This window comes from Rhinoderma darwinii, chromosome 13, assembly GCF_050947455.1.
Source record: "Rhinoderma darwinii isolate aRhiDar2 chromosome 13, aRhiDar2.hap1, whole genome shotgun sequence".
Classification (NCBI taxonomy): Eukaryota; Metazoa; Chordata; class Amphibia; order Anura; family Rhinodermatidae; genus Rhinoderma; species Rhinoderma darwinii.
Window position 1 is genome coordinate 9,452,478 of NC_134699.1, and position 19,963 is coordinate 9,472,440.

Consider the following 19,963-nt stretch of genomic DNA (forward strand, 5'->3'; position numbering starts at 1 on the left):
CGGGCCGGATGCCGAAAGAGGGACGCGTCACCAAGACAACGGGCGGTAAGTATGAATTTCTTTGACTTTCACTAGGGAAAGTGCTGTCCCTTCTCTCTATCCTGCACTGAATAGGGAGAAGAGAAGCACTTTTCCTGCAGTCCGCAGCGGCCAGTCCGCATCAATTTTCTGCACATTTTGTGCAGATCCGCTGCAGAATCTGCAACGCAGATTCTGTGCGGCATTGATGCGGACAGTTGCGGAGGAATTCCGCCATGTGTGGTCATGCCCTAATACTGCCCCTATATACAATAATATAACTACTATAATAATGCTCTTATATACAATAATATAACTACTATAATACTGCCTCCTATATACAAGAATATAACTACTATAATAATGCTCTTATATACAATAATATAACTACTATAATACTGCCCCTATATACAAGAATATAACTACTATAATACTGCTCCTATATGCAAGAATATAACTACTATAATACTGCTCCCTATATACAAGAATATAACTACTATAATACTGCCCCTATATACAAGAATATAAATACTATAATACTGACCCTATATACAAGAATATAAATACTATAATACTGACCCTATATACAAGAATATAACTACTATAATACTGCCCCTATATACAAGAATATAACTACTATAATACTGCCCCCTATATACAAGAATATAACTACTATAATACTGCCCCCTATATACAAGAACATTACTATAATACTGCCCCCTATATACAAGACTGTGGACCTACTGTATACCTGGAGTTTAATTTTTCTTTGACTGGAATTGCATTCTAAGATTATTTTTCACAATTGTTACTGGTATAGGATATTGTTGTCCTATTTTAAACCAGTTGCTTTCTCAAAAAAGGTAAATCTTTTGAAAAAATATATAACAAAAGAATGCTACATGCTGGTCATGGCAGGAGGAAGGTAGGCATAGTATAAAGCAGTTCTCTCCTCTTTAACCTGTGGCACTCTAGCTGTTGCAAAAATGACAACTCCAAACATGTCAGAGCATGCTGGGGGTTGTAGTTTTATAACAGCGGAAGATCCACAGGTTGGAACCACTGCTATAAAGATTGAGATTAGCATCACATCTCCACTCACAATATCGAATAATGGAATGTACATAATACTGTGATATTTGCCATCGTTCTTCACCCGCTCCCTCTTCTCCATACACTATTTGTGCTCCTCTGCTCCCGCCCGTATGTTTGCTGTACCAAAAATTGTTTCCTTAGGGTATGTTCACACGGCCAAATTTCAGACGTATACGAGGCGTATTATGCCTCGTTTTACGTCTGAAAATACGGCTCCAATACGTCGGCAAACATCTGCCCATTCATTTGAATGGGTTTGCCGACGTACTGTGCAGACGACCTGTTATTTACGCGTCGTCGTTTGACAGCTGTCAAACGACGACGCGTAAAAATACAGCCTCGTCAAAAGAAGTGCAGGACACTTCTTTGGACGTTTTTGGAGCTGTTTCTCATAGACTCCAATGAAAACGGCTCCAAAAACAGACGTGAAAAACGCAGCGAAAAATGCGAGTTGGTAAAAAAACGTCTGAAAAGCAGGGTCTGTTTTCCCTTGAAAACAGCTCTGGATTTTCAGACGTTTTTGTTGACTACGTGTGAACATACCCTTAGTATTTGCAGAGCTGATGCAGGAGGGTGCGGATCAGCGGTCCCGGTCTTACTCCGTCAGCTGTTATTTACTGAGTCCTGACATTCACAGTAATGGATGATTTGGTAAGCCAGATACAACAGATCCCTTTCACCATCTGTCCGTGTGTTACTCACAGAACATCTTTGCCTGCGGGTTCTTTCTTATTCCTCTGGTTTCAAGACACAGTCCTTTTTGGTTTACTTCACAGCATCGACTGCAACATAAAATCTTTATAAATAATATACAATAAATTAATCCCCCCCCCCACCACCACCAATCCATGGGTCAGTATGACACCTTTCCAAAAAGTTCTCCGATTTCCACCGTATCGTGGATGGACTAGGCTAAGTGTTACATTGACTTAGTGTTAAAATACCTTTTTTCGTGTACAATAAAATAGGCAAGTCTACCGGAAAAGCAAAAAGAATCTCCAGTAAATCTAATCCATTGCGTCGTCCTCGGAGGTCAACTTCATGGGGAACCAATATGGCCTCTAATCCAGCCTCATGAGGGTGGTCAACAAAGCATTGTAGAGCTGTGATTATGCCTCGTTAAAAGGGAATATCTCATAAAGCCAACCCCTATTGGACAATGGACATCCTAAAGTGGGGAGAGGGGGTCCCCCATTCAAGACCCTCCTCTGTAACCAGAGTTAAGAGCCGTTAACCAAGAGTGGCGAACCTTGCCCAACCATTAGGGGTGCCCAAAGAGCCTTCTGTCCCATATGAGAAGACCAGTGCTATAAATAACATGTTATAGTTAGGGTCCCTACTACAGATTTTTAATTGGAGTCCTTGGCTTTTGGTCCCTGTATTACATGGTAGGCTATTCATTCGATTGGCCAGCCTGTAATACTAAACTTTCCTCCGAGCTCTTCACTGAGTGTTTTCTGATGACTGATCCACGACTAGCAGCTGATCGCCGGCTTCAATCCAAAAATGGGTTGCCTTATTGGGATAACCTTAGTGTCAACCTCCTTGAATGCTTCTAAAGTGGACAGACACACCACCAGTAGGAGAGTCTGTCTTGTGCCTCACTAAGGGAGATCTTTTCATTTGGAACATAAGTCCTATTCATGATGACCCCAACTCAATGTAAACAAAAATAGGATGAGAATGAGAACATCAAGATATGAACATCCATCATCTTCAAAAGGACCAGTCCATCATTTGTCAGGTGAAGATCCTTCCACGTATAAAAACAGATTGTATGCGTTGATATGTTCAGAATTCATGCAACCATGCGTCTATGGAGGACTTTCGAGGCGACATGGGTTCTGCTGGTTAGTTTTTTGCACATAAAAGGATTACAAGTATATATTTGGAGAGGAAGGAGTTGATCTTCTGAAGGATGATGTCTAGAGTGCATAATATAGTGGCAAAATATGTGCTAGACCCTTTCGATCAATGAGAACCACAGACTTGAAGACGACCACGTAAGGCCAAGTTATGGAAGTTCTGAATGACGTCTTTCCTTTGTCTTCAGTACGGAGTCTCCCTTGTGATTTGGGTAGAGAACGTGTGGTTGGTACTAGAGATACTGTTGGATTTCCTGGTAAAACCTGGGTGCTTTTTCTGCCTTCTCCATGGTGGGCATAAAAAACTGAGGGTGGAGACAAATATCTGTCGAAAGTTTGCGGATACCAAGTTGTAGAGTATTGGGTTGACTGTGGAGCTCACATAGAAGAGGACGTTGGTCAACATGTAGAAGTAGTGGTAGAAGTCGTTGAGTTCACTGTGGATCACAAAAACAAAAGCAAGTTATGGTATATTCTACTACTAGTAGATTTGTTGGTGAAGTCTATTGATTGTGGAGGGATCCACCAACAATCTTATGTCTATAGGGGCTGGCGGACCCTTGCTTAAGGTCTTCTATTAGGCAAGCCTAGATTAAATAGGTTGTATTTGCACATGGGGCATGTGCCCTGGGGCCTTCACCACCTTGTTGACCCTGGGAGCCATCAATACCTACACTGCTCCCCCTTTTGGAAACTGGGGATTCCATGATGGTCATTTGGCAATCCTATCTAGCCAAGAAGTGGAGATACATGCATGTGGGTCTCTCTTTTTGAAGTCTGCGGGAGTCGTTTGCTATCTCTCTCTAATCTTCAGTGACTTTAATGGGTAGAGCAAAGCACAAGCGTGCCCACCTCACCTATTGGGGGTCAGTTGGGTTTTGTGTCCCAGAGGTGGGATAAACCGTTCCCAAGTTCATTTACCGTCCCTCATTTGTATTCACTACATTAGTCTAAAGATAGGGGGCCTGTTGTACCCCTTTTTAACTGTCCGTATACTTGTACCCCCATGGTTTGAATAAAGTTAGTAGATCCAAAGATGTTGCGGACTTAACAGAACCTTAAAATGTGTCCGTATTTTAGCCTAAAGGACTATTTTATGTTGTTACTTTGTTGAGACCATATTGTTGTTTTTCTTCCAATCCTATGAGCCCTAGTGCTACACAGCTCCTGGTCATGTTAGTCATCTTTCAGCTATAACTGGGTAGAAATATTAAGAAATTCCATCTTCGTATTCATTTAAGGAATTTAAAAGCTTAAGGTGAAAATTTGGAATGCATTCAGTGGGATTCTATCCGTATGATGATGATCACAGTGTCATCGCTCGCCCGTCATCAATGCTAATTACCCGGCAATAAGTGTAAAGTGGGTAATCTGTTGAATGGGAATTGGGCCTATACTTATGCCAGTTAATATTGAGTCCCAGTAATGCGTTGTGCTTTTAAGCAGGGCACAAAATGAGGCAGACAGTCTGGCATTGGCAGGTGTCCATGTGTTTGGGTGTCACCCCATAGTTTCCAATATTTGACCTATCATCTGGTCTTGGCAAATGGTAATGGGCATGATCCACAGAAGAAGGAAGGGGGCTCAGCAGTAAGATACTAAAGGGGCCATAGGAGCGTTTTCTATGCCTGTATTATTTTGAGAGACTCAGCGGGCTGTTAACACAGGCGCCGCGTATATATTCAATTATTCAGCTGGCAGCTGGTGCATTGGGGAGGGAGCGGAGCTGTGAGAAGATTGAATTAAAGTTCTAGAGAGATGGAGATTTCCACCAAAAAATGGGAATATAGTGCAAGAATTGTGTGTGTGTGTGTGTATATATATATATATATATATATATATATATATATATATATATATATATATATATATATAAATTAAAAAAATGATGGGGGCTTTTGTTCAGACTCTGCAGAGTACAACCTGGTCTATGGTAGTGGTATCTAACCTCTGGCTCTCCAGCTGTGGATGGGTCTGTTAGGTTATGCTGGGAGTTGTAGTATCACCACAGATTGGAGAAAACTGGGTCTATGGGAATCTAGAAAAGTCAACATAGCTCTTATAATCTCCACTGGATCCTGATTGTTCTATCAGGAACCAAGAAATGTCCACTAGATTACACCAAAGTCTACATGGAGAAGGAACCTCTCCTGTTTTGGACAAGAAGCCCATTGAAGTCTGAAGACCCCAGTTCTTGCACTCCTGCCGCCGATGAGACGGGTGAAGACTGAGCTTTGATTTTGCAGGTGGAACTTCCCGATTGGGACACATTGAGGTCGTTGCAGATCTTGAGGTTTGGTGAGGCTTCTACTGTGGACCTGATTATACTAGTGACTTCTATGTGGAGCATTGCTATAGCTTTACTTACTCTGTCCAAAGTTCCTCCGGTACGTAGCAGAACATGAGCCGCCTCACATGATATGGAAGCCAGCAGACCACAAAGGCAATGACTACCACACCTGGAGAACAAAGAGAAGGGCAGAATGAAACTTCCTATATCACATGAATCCTCCAAATACTGTCAAGCTTTGTTTCTTCATATCCTAAACCTGCAGTCTCCAACCCGGTGAGGGTATGTTCACACGCTTAACCGAAAACGGCTTATAATACAACAGCCTCTGAATTTCAACCGTTTTTTGTGGTGTTTTTTACAGCCGTTCTTGGAGCTTTTTTTTTCTATTCAGTCAATTAAAAACGGCACCGAAAATGGCCCAAGAAGTGACATACACTTCTTTTTACAAGCCGTTTTAAAAAAAAACACAAAAGTCATGTAAAAAAAAACCCTGTGGGAACGGAACGCTGGTTTTTCCCATTGAAATCAATGTTCAGATATCTGTAGACGTTCAGCCCCTGCATTTTTAGCCGTTTTTCGGGGCATTTACGGCTGAAAATAGACCGCGTGAACATACCCTGACTCTCCTTACAACACCCAGTACTGTCAGGGCATACTGGGAGTTGTAGTTTGGCCACAGATTGGAGACTACTTCTCTAAATTACATTGCTTTTTCCCCTTTTTCTTGACTTGGATTATTTGATCTTGAACCTCCATTACATACATTCTCATTTCATGCTGTTTCCAGATGTGAAACAAGTCTGTATAGCATTGAGAAGCAGTCTCATGTATTGCAGATAGAATTCTCATGTGACCATTTCAGCGCATGTAATAAATAGTGGTCAACCAAACAAAGACAAGTGGTCGCAAGGCAACCTGAATTAGCATTCTGCGTGCCGGTTTTATATCAAATCCATCCTTGTGCCCCATGTAAAGTAGAGCTCCCCCATGCCATTTGCTCTCACAAAATAGATATGTACTTTTTATATCCAAATAGGGCCATATGATACCATATTATTTCCATACAATGCCCACACTCTACTGCCCAAATAATACCAATGTACGACGCCCAGATAATAACTATATAGTGTACAAATAAAACGATCATATAGTGCCCACGTAGCCCTGACTTATAATTTCCACACACAACTCTATTCCATTCCCAAAAAAACTACTATTCAATGTACAAATAATACCGCCATACAATGCCCAAATAGTGAACGGGTTAATGGTAAAGACCCCAGTGGTCTAGGGCAGTAAAGATTTACGTTCTGACTCATGTCATTCCAATGGGTCCAGTTCTTAGGTGGGGGGCCTATAAAACCCTCCCAATAACCGACCCTCTATATGGGTAAATACTTATCGGGGGTTTTTTGTTTTTTTTGCCCAGCAGCACATAAGGCGCAGTGATGTCATGGAGTCTGGCGTTCATCTTCTCTTTGAACTGCTATTATAAATATCTGCCTTTTTACTGATCTGGGACCACGTCCAGGAAATCCATAGCCGCAACATCCGACATCCTTATTATGTTAATGACAAAGGCTTCTTGTTACATGGCTGCAATAAATGAGCTGGTCGAAAGTAAAAAATAAAAATATATATAGGAAAATATTTCACCTATATGGACTCCATATCTATTATGTTTATAGTTATTCGAAATGTCATTGTATATATTACCTTTCTCCCTCCTATTAGGGTGCCCGGCTGAGATTAAAGGTCTTGGGGCCCACCACATAAACCATGCTTCATATAGGATCTACATTGGTCACCCCTAAATCGTCACCAATGGTAGCCTTATAAATGTCGATTGCCTTGTGGTTTGTCCCGGGTTAAAAATAAGGGTCTAATTATTTTCCAGAATAGCACCACTAATAGGCTACGCCTGGTATTGCAGCTCAGCACTTGAATTTCGTCTGTTATTCTCATAAGGCTCCCACCGGCTAAAGAGCGCAATTCCAAGAGTATTGCACAAGGGGTTGCTATTTATGCAATTCTCTAATATATACCTTAAAATTGCTCTAAGGTAGAGCTCCCCTTTAAGGTGAATGTCCACCTTTTTATGACTAGAGCTTACTGCACACTATTTTATTATTGCGTTCTATGTACAGTTTGCAGTAAGCTCATAAGCTCCCCCTAGTGGTGGCTGCAGAGAGACAGATTTTTTTTGTCATGTAAATCTATGTAGAAGATTTGGAGCACTGTATCAATAAAATAGAGCTCTGCACCCTATAAAGATATGTTAAGAAAGTGCTCCGCACCAAATTTTGGAACTTCAAGGCTATGTTCACAATCTGGTGGCCACAGGGAATTCCAACTGAAAAACCTCACCAAATTGTGGTGCAGTTTTTCGGCCGGAATGTCCGCTGCGGGAAAACTGCATGTATAAAAAAAAAAAAAAATTCGTACTTACGTAGCCATGGCGACACGTCCCTCGGCAGCCCGGCCTCCTGGGATGATGATTCATCCCATGTAACTGCTGCAGCCTGTGATTGGCTGCAGCGATCACGTGGGATGAAACGTCATCCCAGGAGATTGGCCTGGATGACGAAGCGCAGAATTCTGGGTAAGTATAAGATGTGTTTTTGTTTTTTTCCTGAGTTGCGATTCCACTGCAAAAATAGCAACCTCTCCGCCACAAAAATCGCAACATCTGCTATTTTGTTGCGGGTTTTACCGCTTATCGTTTATGCAGCGCGTGGAGGAGAGTTTTTCAAATCTCATCCACTCTGCCGCTACTGTATTATGCTACGGATTATCCGAAACTAAATCAGTGGTGGAAAATCTGCAGTATTAACGCAACGTGTGAACCTACCCCAAGTGTGTAAAGAACAATTGCTTGCATATAGCATCGCTTCCTCTACTAGATGTCGCCCGCCGCACCACTTTATACTTCAAGTCATATTATAAATCTGAGAAAAAATAAATAAATTACGACTATATAAAAATGAATGTCAAGGAGGCAAGGCAGTGGTTTCATCAGTTTATGCCGGATTTAAATCAAATTATTGCAACCTGGGATTTGCCGGGAGACTGGATCATGAGAAAATTGAATTTTTAGTTCCTCTTGGCTGTAGAAGAAATCCTAAAAATTATTGAGATGAAGAGTGAAGATGCATCTGGGAGTTCTGACTTCTCACATCTCTCCATCTCCTTCTATTAGCCGGGGTCCAGCTGGGGACTGCTCTATATCTACAAGTCACAGACTCACCGGCCGGAGGACTGCGGAGATGGAAAGAGATCACAGGGGAATACAGGACCTGGCTGGATGACCGAGATTAGGAAATAATTCCCTTTATCATACAGGAAACGCGATCTTCATCCCTTTACATCGGAATTTGTTCCATTAAAGGGGCAATAACATAGAAAATTAACAAATTCCCTGTGACCCAGTTCTGTCCCATATTCCAGAGGAAGGCAAAACAACCCCCATAAGGCAGAAGACCATATTCCTCATCTTGGGGTGGGGGGGGATGTCTTTTTGGCTAATAAGCTTTCTGGGTTTTGTGCTCGACCCATACCATTTATCACTTTGGTTGTTTGCCTCTGAACCTGCGCCAGCTCTGCGGTGTCTTTCTTGTACACTGGTGCTCAGTTCCATGTGTGGTCTGACTGGTAGCTCATCATGTGCATTTATGCCTCTTTTGATGCATGACATAATCTTCTTTGCCTTTGCAGCAGCTGCCTGACACTGTCTAGCTCTTCTCTTCCTTCCATGCCCCATTGACAGGGCTGTTCTTATCCTCCTTGAGTTAATTGCTTTAAATTGAAAATAATGTATCCATCACCAACTTTATAAAAAAAAAAAAAAAAAGGACAAATTGGTTTTGAAAGAGCGGATTGAATGAATAGATTGTTTAAATGAGAATTCATTACGTGGACTAAAAGGCCTGCGCTATGCACAAAGGATGTCGGAGGAAACGCCGGGGAGTTTTGTTACCAGAGAGCTTTGCGTTTTGAAGTAAAAAGCTGTTTATTAAATGAGGTTGAGATGAATGGTTCTCCCAGTGGGGGATCCCAGCGACTTATTAGCAAGTTTAGTACAAGTCTAGATAAGTATTTAGTCATGTCTGCGGTGTCTTGTATCTGCTGTAGAACTGCTGTAGAACTCCGACATCAGCTTTGGGTCTGCAGGACAAATGATTACTGCATATGATTTTCCCCCTGCAGCAGCATGTGGTCACTGGTTACCAGCAGGTGGCAGCACTGTGCATTGGGCCCTTATGGTTACCAGAGAAATAAAGAGAAAAAGCACGGCGCCACATAGTGTGAGTGAGCCCAGGAGTAGCAGTCAGTACAATACAAGTGAATGCTCACCACAGGACAGTAGAATAATCGCGTTGAAATAGCTGATCGGAGTGAGTGCTGCTGCCGAAATCAGGCCAATTGGCCACCGCAATGAAGACAATATATAAAGTAGGAAAAACGGGAATAAATGCGGCGCTGCTTCTCAATGAACGTACAAATGATGTAAGGTGATGAAGTTTTATTGATACAAACTTATGGTTACCAGGCCATCAGGTACCAGATGTGCTCTGGATGGAGATCAGAGGGGCCGTCAAATGACAGCTTTTGTTGGTTTTTTTTCTCTGAGTGTAGAGCTAAAGTTGAAGAAAAGTTCATGTGAGTATCCTAAAGTTTTGGATACTGGGGAAAAGACTGGGATAACATATTATTGGTCACCACGGGCTAGCGTCCCTCAACCACTGGGTCACCACGGACTAGCGTCCCTCAACCACTGGGTCACCACGGGCTAGCGTCCCTCCACCACTGGGCCACCACGGGCTAGCGTCCCTCAACCACTGGGCCACCACGGGCTAGCGTCCCTCAACCACTGGGCCACCACGGGCTAGCGTCCCTCAACCACTGGGCCACCACGGGCTAGCGTCCCTCCACCACTGGGCCACCACGGGCTAGCGTCCCTCCACCACTGGGCCACCACGGGCTAGCGTCCCTCCACCACTGGGTCACCACGGGCTAGCGTCCCTCCACCACTGGGTCACCACGGGCTAGCGTCCCTCCACCACTGGGTCACCACGGGCTAGCGTCCCTCAACCACTGGGTCACCACGGGCTAGCGTCCCTCAACCACGACACGACGGACTATATATAGCACCAACCAAAAATTAGTACAACCGTGCGTTCTGCTAAGAAACCATGATGGAGGTGCCCCATGATGAACCTATGGCTGGCAATTGGGCCACATGCACAGTGCCCCTCTGTTGTCTGTGTCCATAATGCAATCCTCTAAAAAGTGTAGCTTAAATCTTCAATGTGAAATCTATATCCCCCCCCACCAACCGTATTGCTGTCATTTTCTATGACAGGGGGACCATTCAGCAGCCAGTGCTCAGTTGCTCCCCCTACAGCTGCATACCTGCATATACGTTATTGATTGACCTTGGACTTCTCTCGATGTTCACAGAAAGCTACAAAGCTCCTGTTTTTATTGTCGTGGGATGAGAATCACAGTGCGCCCAGGTTGAAACCGTGATCTGCAGAACAGATGGTGGTGTTTTAGTTGCATCTGCTTTTAGTATTGGATTTCCAGGTGGCGCTGAGAGTAAACCACATCACAGTTGTTGCTGCAACAAAGATGCCTCTGCAGTAACAAGCGATGGATAGTGATGGATCTCCGGGGACAGACTCAACCAGCAGCTGCTGACGAAACCTGCAAACGGGAAAGAGTCCTCACCGTCCCTACAAACCCTAAACCAAACCACTAATCCACCGTCTCCTGAATCGGTAACCTGGGAACATTGATTTCTATCTGCCACGGACGCCTTCCTGTACATTTATGGGTATGTGTGTCCGGGCCATGGAAATGAGCCGCAAATAATCTGACATATCCGGTTTTTAGCATTTACGGACCGTGCTCCTATACTTATTACTGTGAGGACGGTCTGCAAATGCGGATAACATTCCGCGGCCCGTTTATTCAGTATTTACTGACCGTAAATACTGCTTGGATGTGTGCATGGGGCCTACAAATTTTTCTAATATAGTTTTATTGAAAATGTTCTACGGTTTTAGCGCTGCAGCCTCTATGTATCCACTTTACATAGAAGCTTCTTGTGCCGCTTTAAGCTGAATCCATCAGTGAGCTGGACTGACGGCTCCGCTGACGGCGGCTCCTGTGTGCCTCTGGCTCACAATCTAAAGCCTCGTGCACTTTTGTTTGGTTTTTTTACTGACCGCAAACACGGATCCGCAAGTCATCCGCATATCTAGCACGCTGTCTGCAAATACAGTCCGCATCCGTATTTACGGATCCGCACTTATAAAAAGGAGGCTACAAATGTCATCAACATATCCCAACCCCTTGAAAAAGTCACATGATCAATCAGGCCCCGTTTTCTTGGGGTATTTCTTGCCGTCGCACGGCATCGATTTACGGACAACCGTAGTCTGCCACAATTTTGCACGCGCCTATTGACTTCTATGGGGGAGTCTGTGCCGCAACTGGGGAGCAGAATAGGAAACATTTTATATTTTGCGACTTATTTCTACTGCCGGGACACCAATCCGTAAATATACGGAAAGGTGTCCGTGGCCTATAGAAATGAATGGGTCCGCAGATAATCTGTAATTACATATTAATACTCTGGTTGTGTGCATAGGGCCTAAGGGACCTTTAAGGCCCCATGTACACGACTGTTCACACAGAGTATTTTTCAGGCAGGAAAAGATTTTGACCAGCCGGCAGAGCACTTGCTGTGTTTTTCGCTGCGTTTTTTTGCCCGCGGCCATTAAGCGCTGCAGGCAAAAACCTCCGCAAAGAACGTGATCTCTGCCTCCCATTCATGTCAATGGGTGGTCAGATGGAAACACTTGAAGAAAGGGCATGTCGCTTCTTTTTCCCGCCAGCGGTAAAAAAACTCCTCCGTCTCCAATTTGAAATCAATGGGAGGCGATTTTGGGCATCTTTTGGCCCGGTTTCCGACGCAGTAATACTCCATGTAAACTAGACCTTAAGCGGCCGATAAAATGGTGGCTAGTTGGCAGCACATCTCACTGTGTAAAATGTATGGGGACTGACGATCGTAGTAATGATCACTCGTCCCCATACATAACCGATCATTGCTCCATGTGAAAGGAGCAAACGAGCGCCGATCGACAAGCTGTCTTGTCGATCGGCGCTAGTTTTCACGGCCCAAATCGGGGTCTAACCCTAAAACTTAGTAAATCTCTAAATTGAGGTTCGATAAGCTGTCAGATACACAGGAGCAGCGGTCAGCCGAGCTGTCCGTCCAGCTCACTGATGGATTCGACTTGCAGATATGTAAAATAGATACATAGAAGCTGCAGCACTAAAACGATAAACATTTTTTATAAAAACTATTAGAAAAAATGTTTAGTATGCAAAAATACATACACTACATAAAAAATTATATTAAAGGTCTTCATGGCCTTTAGTATAATCCGTTAATCATACAAGTGGCAAGGGAATAGTGCCCCCTAGTGGATAAAAAAATAAGAATGCAGAATTTTAGTTTCATACAGAGGCAGAAGGTTAAAGGATTGTACAGGATTAAAAAAACATGGCGGCTTTCTTCCCAAAACAGTGCCACAACTATCTACAGGTTTTGTGTGGTATTGCATCTCCGCTCTATTCCCCTTAATAAAGCAGAGCTGCAATACCAGACGCAGCCCATGGACAAGTGTGGCGCTGTTTTTGGAAGAAAGCTGCCACGTTTTTCTAATCCTAGACGACTACTTTTAATAAAGGGGAAATTCCACCTTTTTAAAAGGGTTCTCCAGTCTTGTATATACAGAAATCCTAATCCCGGTATAATTAATACGTTCTGCTACTTTGTAATATACTTTGCATTTCAATTTCTCACCGATTTCAAAATGTCTGCTTACTGTCAGTGAACGAAAACTGTTCGGATCTGCTCTTGCTTTAATAGCTGATGTGCCACTGTATCAGGGTAGGTAAGAAGTCGCTGTGTTTAGCTCTCAGGGTATTGGCGACACTGATACATTGTAACCTATAGCGGCTGTGCGAAAGCAGGGGTAGGTCAGGGTGGGTTGGATGTCTAAAAATGTTTCCATTCACTTACAGCAATCGGTGATCTTGAGAACGGTGAGGAATGGAAATACAAAATCTAATAGAACTCTTCACACAACTGAGATATAAGGTGCTGTTTGCTTGGGTCATTGCAATGTAGAGATGGGTGAAGAAAAAACCCCTCCAACCCGCCACGAGCTCTATGGGAGCTGTAGTCGTAGTCATATTGGTCACCCAGCTTACCCAGAAATGGATATTATAACTTGGATATGAGGAGAGTTTTGTGAAAAACTTTAGTGGAGGACGTTACTTGTCGATTCTTCACTGGACTGTCCTGTAAACCTGGCCACGAAAGGGCGGACATTATGCCAACTTGCCTTTCGAAAGGATTAAATTTTGGAGACCTTCCCGGATTGTGGCTTAAATGTCCTGAAATTAGGGATTAAAATGTTCGGACTTTAAATCGAAACATCTCTTGTTGTAGTTCTAATTCTAACCACAGCCACACCGTGCCACTGGGCATCTAACAAGACCGACAGCTGATGGGCAGGCAGGATGGCATAACACAAGATGGAAGTGCCAGCGACACGACCAGCACAATGCAGATGGATGGGTCTCGTATGATCGTTTGCCGGCGGCTGCTGTATAAATGTCAGATTTGTATTTCGCCGTCGGCTGACGCGTGAGCGGCTTTAATGCGGATGAATCGCTTCGCAATGATTTAAGCCGGGCGCTGACCATGAACGATGACTACAAGATGCCATGCTGGCCCAGGCTGGGTGACACTCGTACCCATAGGAATGAATTCGTAAGTCATGATTAAGTTTCCAATATGGTTGCCAACGAGGGCGTAACTATAGAGGTGGCAGGTAAACCCAGGCCATGGAGCTGGGGCAGTCAACCAGCTTTTCCCAGGCTCCTGAATATCAAATCTGCACAGCCCCTCACTCCCATTTTACTGCCCAACTAAGCAGATTTGCCAGTCAGGATTCTAGGAAAGTTGAGTGTCGGACACTGCTGGAGTGGTGATGCTGTTATCGGAATTTTCATGTATTCTTGCAGTACCACTTCTCACCACTGCAGATTGCAAATATTTTTCTTAGACCGCAATGCAACAGCGCCCCCATGCTTGGAGTTTTATAGAAAAAAATGTCTTCTCAGTGCGGTAATTTTGGACAAATGCGTGTCACAATAATGGAAGACCTCCCGCTGTAAACTGCAAATGTAGCTCTACATTATATCTACGTTTTGGAAAAATAGAAGGATTATCCCTTTTAACTGACCTCTTGAGAATATCACATGAAATTAGCAAGGGAGCTTTAAAAAAAAAATCTAATCTAATATTTTATACACCCTCCCTGCCTTGGCTGGAACGAAATATACAAATCTGACCATGTTTGTACCTCCGGGTACCAGGCTGACTTTTATCGACTGATTTATATATAACAAAGAGGGCAACGGGCGTAATTTCCAATTATCATACGTATAGATGCAGCAGAGCTCAGTTTCTCATGTGTTTTTTAACAGTATGTATACCTGCAGACCTTACCCATGGACTTGTGTAATACTAGGTGACCTATTTAGCTCAACTACGTCGCGTTCCACACCTCCACTTTTATTGCTGCATCTACTTGCCCCCTGCATTTACAAATTTGTATAATGACTTAATGATACAATTGTAACAGAGCTCCGTTTCTCATGTAACTCTTAGGCCTTATTCACACAAACGTGTATTACGTCCTTGCTGCGCGCGTGGAAATCACACGCGTCGCACGGACCTATGTTAGTGAATGGGGCCGTTCTGACAAGTCGTGATTTTCACGCAGCGTGAGTCCGCTGCGTAAAACTCACGACATGTCCTATACTTGCCCGTGTTTCGCGCAGCACGCACCCTTTGAAGTCAATGGGTGCGTGCAAATCGTGCTCAGCACACGGACGCACTTCCGGGTGCTACGCGTGATTCGCGCTATAGTAGTAAAAAAAAAATGAATGAAAACAGCAAAGCACCTCCTTCTTTTATGTTTGTAAACATAAAAACAGTGTCCTAATGATTCCGGCTGCGCGAAAACTACGCAGCCACGCACCATATACAAATGCCACAATTAACTTTTGCGCGCGCAAAACGGACACATTCGTGTGAATAAGGCCTTAGGCTAAGTTCACATCTCGTTTTTACTGTACGTCTGATGTGCACATTGATTTCTATGGTCAGGACGGACGCCCTGAATCCTTTATTCACACGAGCGTAACTTACGTCCGTGTTATGCGCGTTAAAATAACGCACGTCACACGGACCTATGCAATTCAATGGGGCCATTCAGACATTGTTTGTTTTTCACGCAGCGTGTGTCCACTGCATGTCCTGTACTTGTGTGTTTTTTTGCGCATCAGAAAACCCATTGAAGTCAATGGGTGTGTGATAATCACGGACATCACACGGACGCACATCCGTGTGCCATGCGTTTTTCACGGAACATTTGCTAAAGAAATGATGAGGGGAAAAAAAACACCTCCTTCAGTTTATTTTGCTGACGTAAAAAACGCGTGACATTCGCGCATAAAAAATGCACACGCACTGTACATGGATGTCACACGGAACTGCAACGCAAGAAAAACTGACACGTTTGTGTGAATAAGGCCTAATGGTGTAGTTTGTGCTTGTATCCTTTTTTTTTTTTTTCCCATGTCCTGAAAAGCGTAGTCTACTACGTACGGGCCTGAGGAGAGGACTTGGGTACCCGCCCGGGATGTTCACGCTGGGGTATTGGTCAGGAGGTTCCACCTTCGTTTCCCCAATAAACCAGGTCCACCTAATAACGGTCAGTAGTTCAAGAAGCTGCAGCAGGGCCAGGAAACCAGCAGAGAAGAATCACAAGCAAAGGAGGAACAGGAAAGGCAGGTATAAATAGACAGAGGGCGGGAGCTAGCTCCGTCTGGCCAGGCTGTGATAGGTTCTCCCACTCCTAAGCCTGCCAGCCTGAGTGGTGGAAGATGGAGTCCGTCTCACAGACATAGGAGCAGGTGCAGACTGATTACCCACAGGCGTCGACACAGAAGCTGTGCCTGGCAGATCCTTTACAGTTACATCATGTATTATACTCCAGAGCTGCACTCCCTATTCTGCTGGTGAAGTCACTATGTACATGTTTTATCTCTACAGTGGTACATAACCCCTGCCCATATTGCTGCTATTCAGGATCCTGGGAAAACTTGGTGATGGGTGTAAAATTGACAATTTCCCATAACCAGAATCTAGAAGAAGTTATATCTAAGAGAAATGACTAAATATAATTTTTCCAGTTATGCTAATGTAACTCCTGTTAATTGAACAGCAACCCACAAGGATTACTTAGCTGCATCCAAACATTTTCAGAAGGGCCCTCGCCTCTCCAGGCTTCTAGCGCACATCATGTCGAAGCCGCCAGTCTGGAAAAAAATCAGATTTGGCATAAGAAAGGAGACTCCAGAGATGCCCGCTGCTCTGACCTTGCTCCTGTATTATTTGGACGGGCAGCCAGACGTCCTATGAGATCACCCGGAGTATATCCTTGATCCTTTGGGCTCTGCTACATCCTTCCTCCTCTTCCCTGATGCCATTAGCTGCCAGTGCTGCTCTATCCAATGGATCTCTTCCTGTCTCATAAACTTTGTGTCTTGCAACATTGTATCAACTTGTGAATATAAAATTTCAATATTCCCTTAAAGGAGAAATGTCCAATTATTTGCAGTACTGTGAAGAATATTATGAACCCATTAGAGAAGTCCTGGAGTCAGTGCCACCCCTGCCTTGGTGGTGAGACACTTTACAGCCCACAGCACTTGGGGTGGTGATTGGGGTGATTTAATGCATTCAGGGCACCAAGTGAAGAAGCTAGGGTCTGGGTGGCAGGAGGTGTTGTAAAAGGCATCCTGTCTGTGGACTAGAGTGATTTTGATAAGGAACCCTCCCTCAATAACTGTTGCAAAATGACAACTTCCAGCATGCCCTGACAGCCCCGCAGGCTGGGAGTTGTAGTTTCACAACATCTGGAGAGCCACAGGTTGGAAATCACTATTCTATGCTGTACCCTCCTGACTTGGGTCATCGATAAGTTTACCAACATGGGCCTTACCACAGTGTTTGTCACCCAACTTTTCCAGATCCCTGAATGGCAGATGTAGTTAGACCGTAATATGGGAGGGGGGGATGTTTTTCCGTAATATAGCTCTCCTCATCCTGACACAGATTGATGTTAGTACATGATCTTCTATAATTATGCGAATCTAGAGGAAAGCAAACATCTGTACACTATAATGGACGTTGGCGTGTGCCCCAGGTGTCCAGCTGCTGGCATTGACAAGATGATGTTACTTCTGTTCTGCCTTAGGAGTATGACAGGGCAGTATATATATATATATATATATATATATATACACACATACACTACAATTAATCGGGGTCCCCTAGGGATAAGTAGTCTGTGGTTTTGTAGCTGTATGGTGGAGGGCTATGGCTGTGATTTGGGCAAAGAGCATGCCACTGTGATGCCATGTCTCATAGCAGGCATTAAAGGAGAACCCTGATTCAATGAATCACTGTCATGCTCTGCCCTCTCAGGCCTTGCACTCGGCATAACACATGTATTAGTTTTGCCAGTAGTGTTCCTTTAAGGTGCATCTCCGCACCTGATTGGAAAGTGTGTCTGCAATAACTGAAAAATTCCCATTAAGAAGTTGGGGGTGGAAAAGTTGTCATGATATGAAGGGGCCTCCTGGCCTATGATGTGGTTCCTGGGAACCCGCCTGGGAGGAGTGGATCCATTTAGATTTTTACTAAGTGGTATTTTTATTACCCCCTTTATTCTACAGTAAGGAATGCTGCAACTGCGGGCAGTGATAAGGAACATTTTACCCAAGAATAAAGCATGGAGCAACCACATCTACAGGCAGTTTAAAGGGATTGTATGAGATTAGGAAAACATGACTGCTTTCTAACAAACAGCGCCACTCTTGTCCATAGGCTGTGCCTGGTATTGCAGCTCTGCCCCATTCACTTTAATGGAGTGGAACTGCAATACCAAATACAACCCATGGACAGGTGTTTCGCTATCTCTAAAAGAAAGCAGCCATTTTTATTTTTATTTTTTTTACATTTCTTGCAAGCCCTTTAATTTTCGACTTGAACAGTCTGCAATTCCCTCTCTACAAGATCGCAGAATGTCATTCAATTAGTAATTACATGCTGCAAATTCAATTAAATTGTTAACATCTCTTTCCCGGTGAGCACTTGGTGATCCATAAACCACAAACTTTCCAGATTTTATTTTCCTAACTAAAGCACAAAACACAATAATACTACTAAAAAGTGTATTGTGTAGAATGAGCTAAATTTAAAGGGCCAGTAACCCTAAACTGGGCCGATTTTATAGTGTAATGTGATCTGCTAGCACCAATCACTACAAGGGGTTGTCCAGAATTAGAAAAACATGGCAGCTCACCGCCAAAAAACAGCGCCACACCTGTCCATGGGTTGCATTTGGTATTGCAGTTCAACTCCAAGTCAATGGCGCTCAGCTGTAATACCACACACAACCTGTGGACAAATATGGCACTGTTTTTGGAAGAAAGCAACAAAATTTTTCTAATCCTGTACAACCCCTCTAAAGGGAAACTCCATCCATGTCCTTTTAGATCCAACATTTGGTGCTGATTAATTTCTTTAATATATTTTTATAAATCTCATTGCTAAATTTTTATGATACAGAGATCCAAATCCGCTGCACAGACAGATAAAATTCTAACTACCTGAAGACCACCACTAGGGGGAGGATAAGAGCTTACTGCATACTCCTTTTTTTTAACATTAAATTCAATAATACTGTATGTAGTGAGCTCCCTCTAGTGGTGGCTGCAGGACCGCATGCAAAAACTGCACCAAAACTCAACCGTGTAGACCGGGCCTTAGATTATGCAGCCGTTTTACCTACTATTTCCCAAAAACAGCACATTGTGACATTTCAAGGTGTGCCAAATGACTATTTCAGCTCTGCTTCATGGTCTTTGACTACCGTGAACAGACCATCTACTTGATTAAATAGACTTGTACAAAGCTTGAATACCAATTGATCGCTATGAGTTCTTACATCCAAGTGCAGATGTAGCAGAGCTACACTTTGCATTTTAAAACTACAAAGCTCTTACCCCTAAATCTTGTTTTTCTATGTTGGCCGCAGCAACTCTATACAGATGTAGCAGAGCCAGATTTGTAGCTAGGCTCCCCCCCCCCCCCCAGGACGAGAACAAAGAAAATTGGCAGATGAGAAAATCAGCTCTGCTACATCTGTAGCGTATTAAACAGAACAAAGCAACCCAAGGCCCCATATAAATTGTTGCATAATGTCATGTCGCTGGATATCCTGCGGTACGAGGCATCTAATAGCCTGATAATGATGAGGTGTAGGGATCCATTTATTATAGGATGAGATAAAACCGCCAACCGGCGCAGCGTGAAAGATTCGTAAATCCGGCTTGACCTACTAAATCAATAAAGCTGTAGAGCGGTTCTTAAAGCTGCTTCCTAAAAAAATCTCCAGTCCTAAGTAAATCTGAAGAAATGAGAAGGGCACTCGCTGCCGGGGGTGAGGGCTCCGTCTCCATTGTGCGCAGA

The 19,963-nt window shown here is 43.6% G+C and overlaps 1 protein-coding gene across 1 annotated transcript in view; it reads right to left on the reverse strand.

Moving 5' to 3' along the window:
- Positions 1-224: 224 nt before the first annotated feature.
- Positions 225-19,963, reverse strand: part of NTSR1 (neurotensin receptor 1) — a 90,645-nt gene continuing 70,906 nt past the window's right edge. Inside the window, exons 3-4 of the mRNA XM_075845441.1 lie at positions 5,347-5,437; positions 225-3,415 (exon numbers count right to left, since the gene is read on the reverse strand). Coding sequence (XP_075701556.1) covers positions 3,163-3,415; positions 5,347-5,437 — 344 coding nt within the window. The 3' untranslated portion in view covers positions 225-3,162. The remainder of the gene's footprint in view (positions 3,416-5,346; positions 5,438-19,963) is intronic.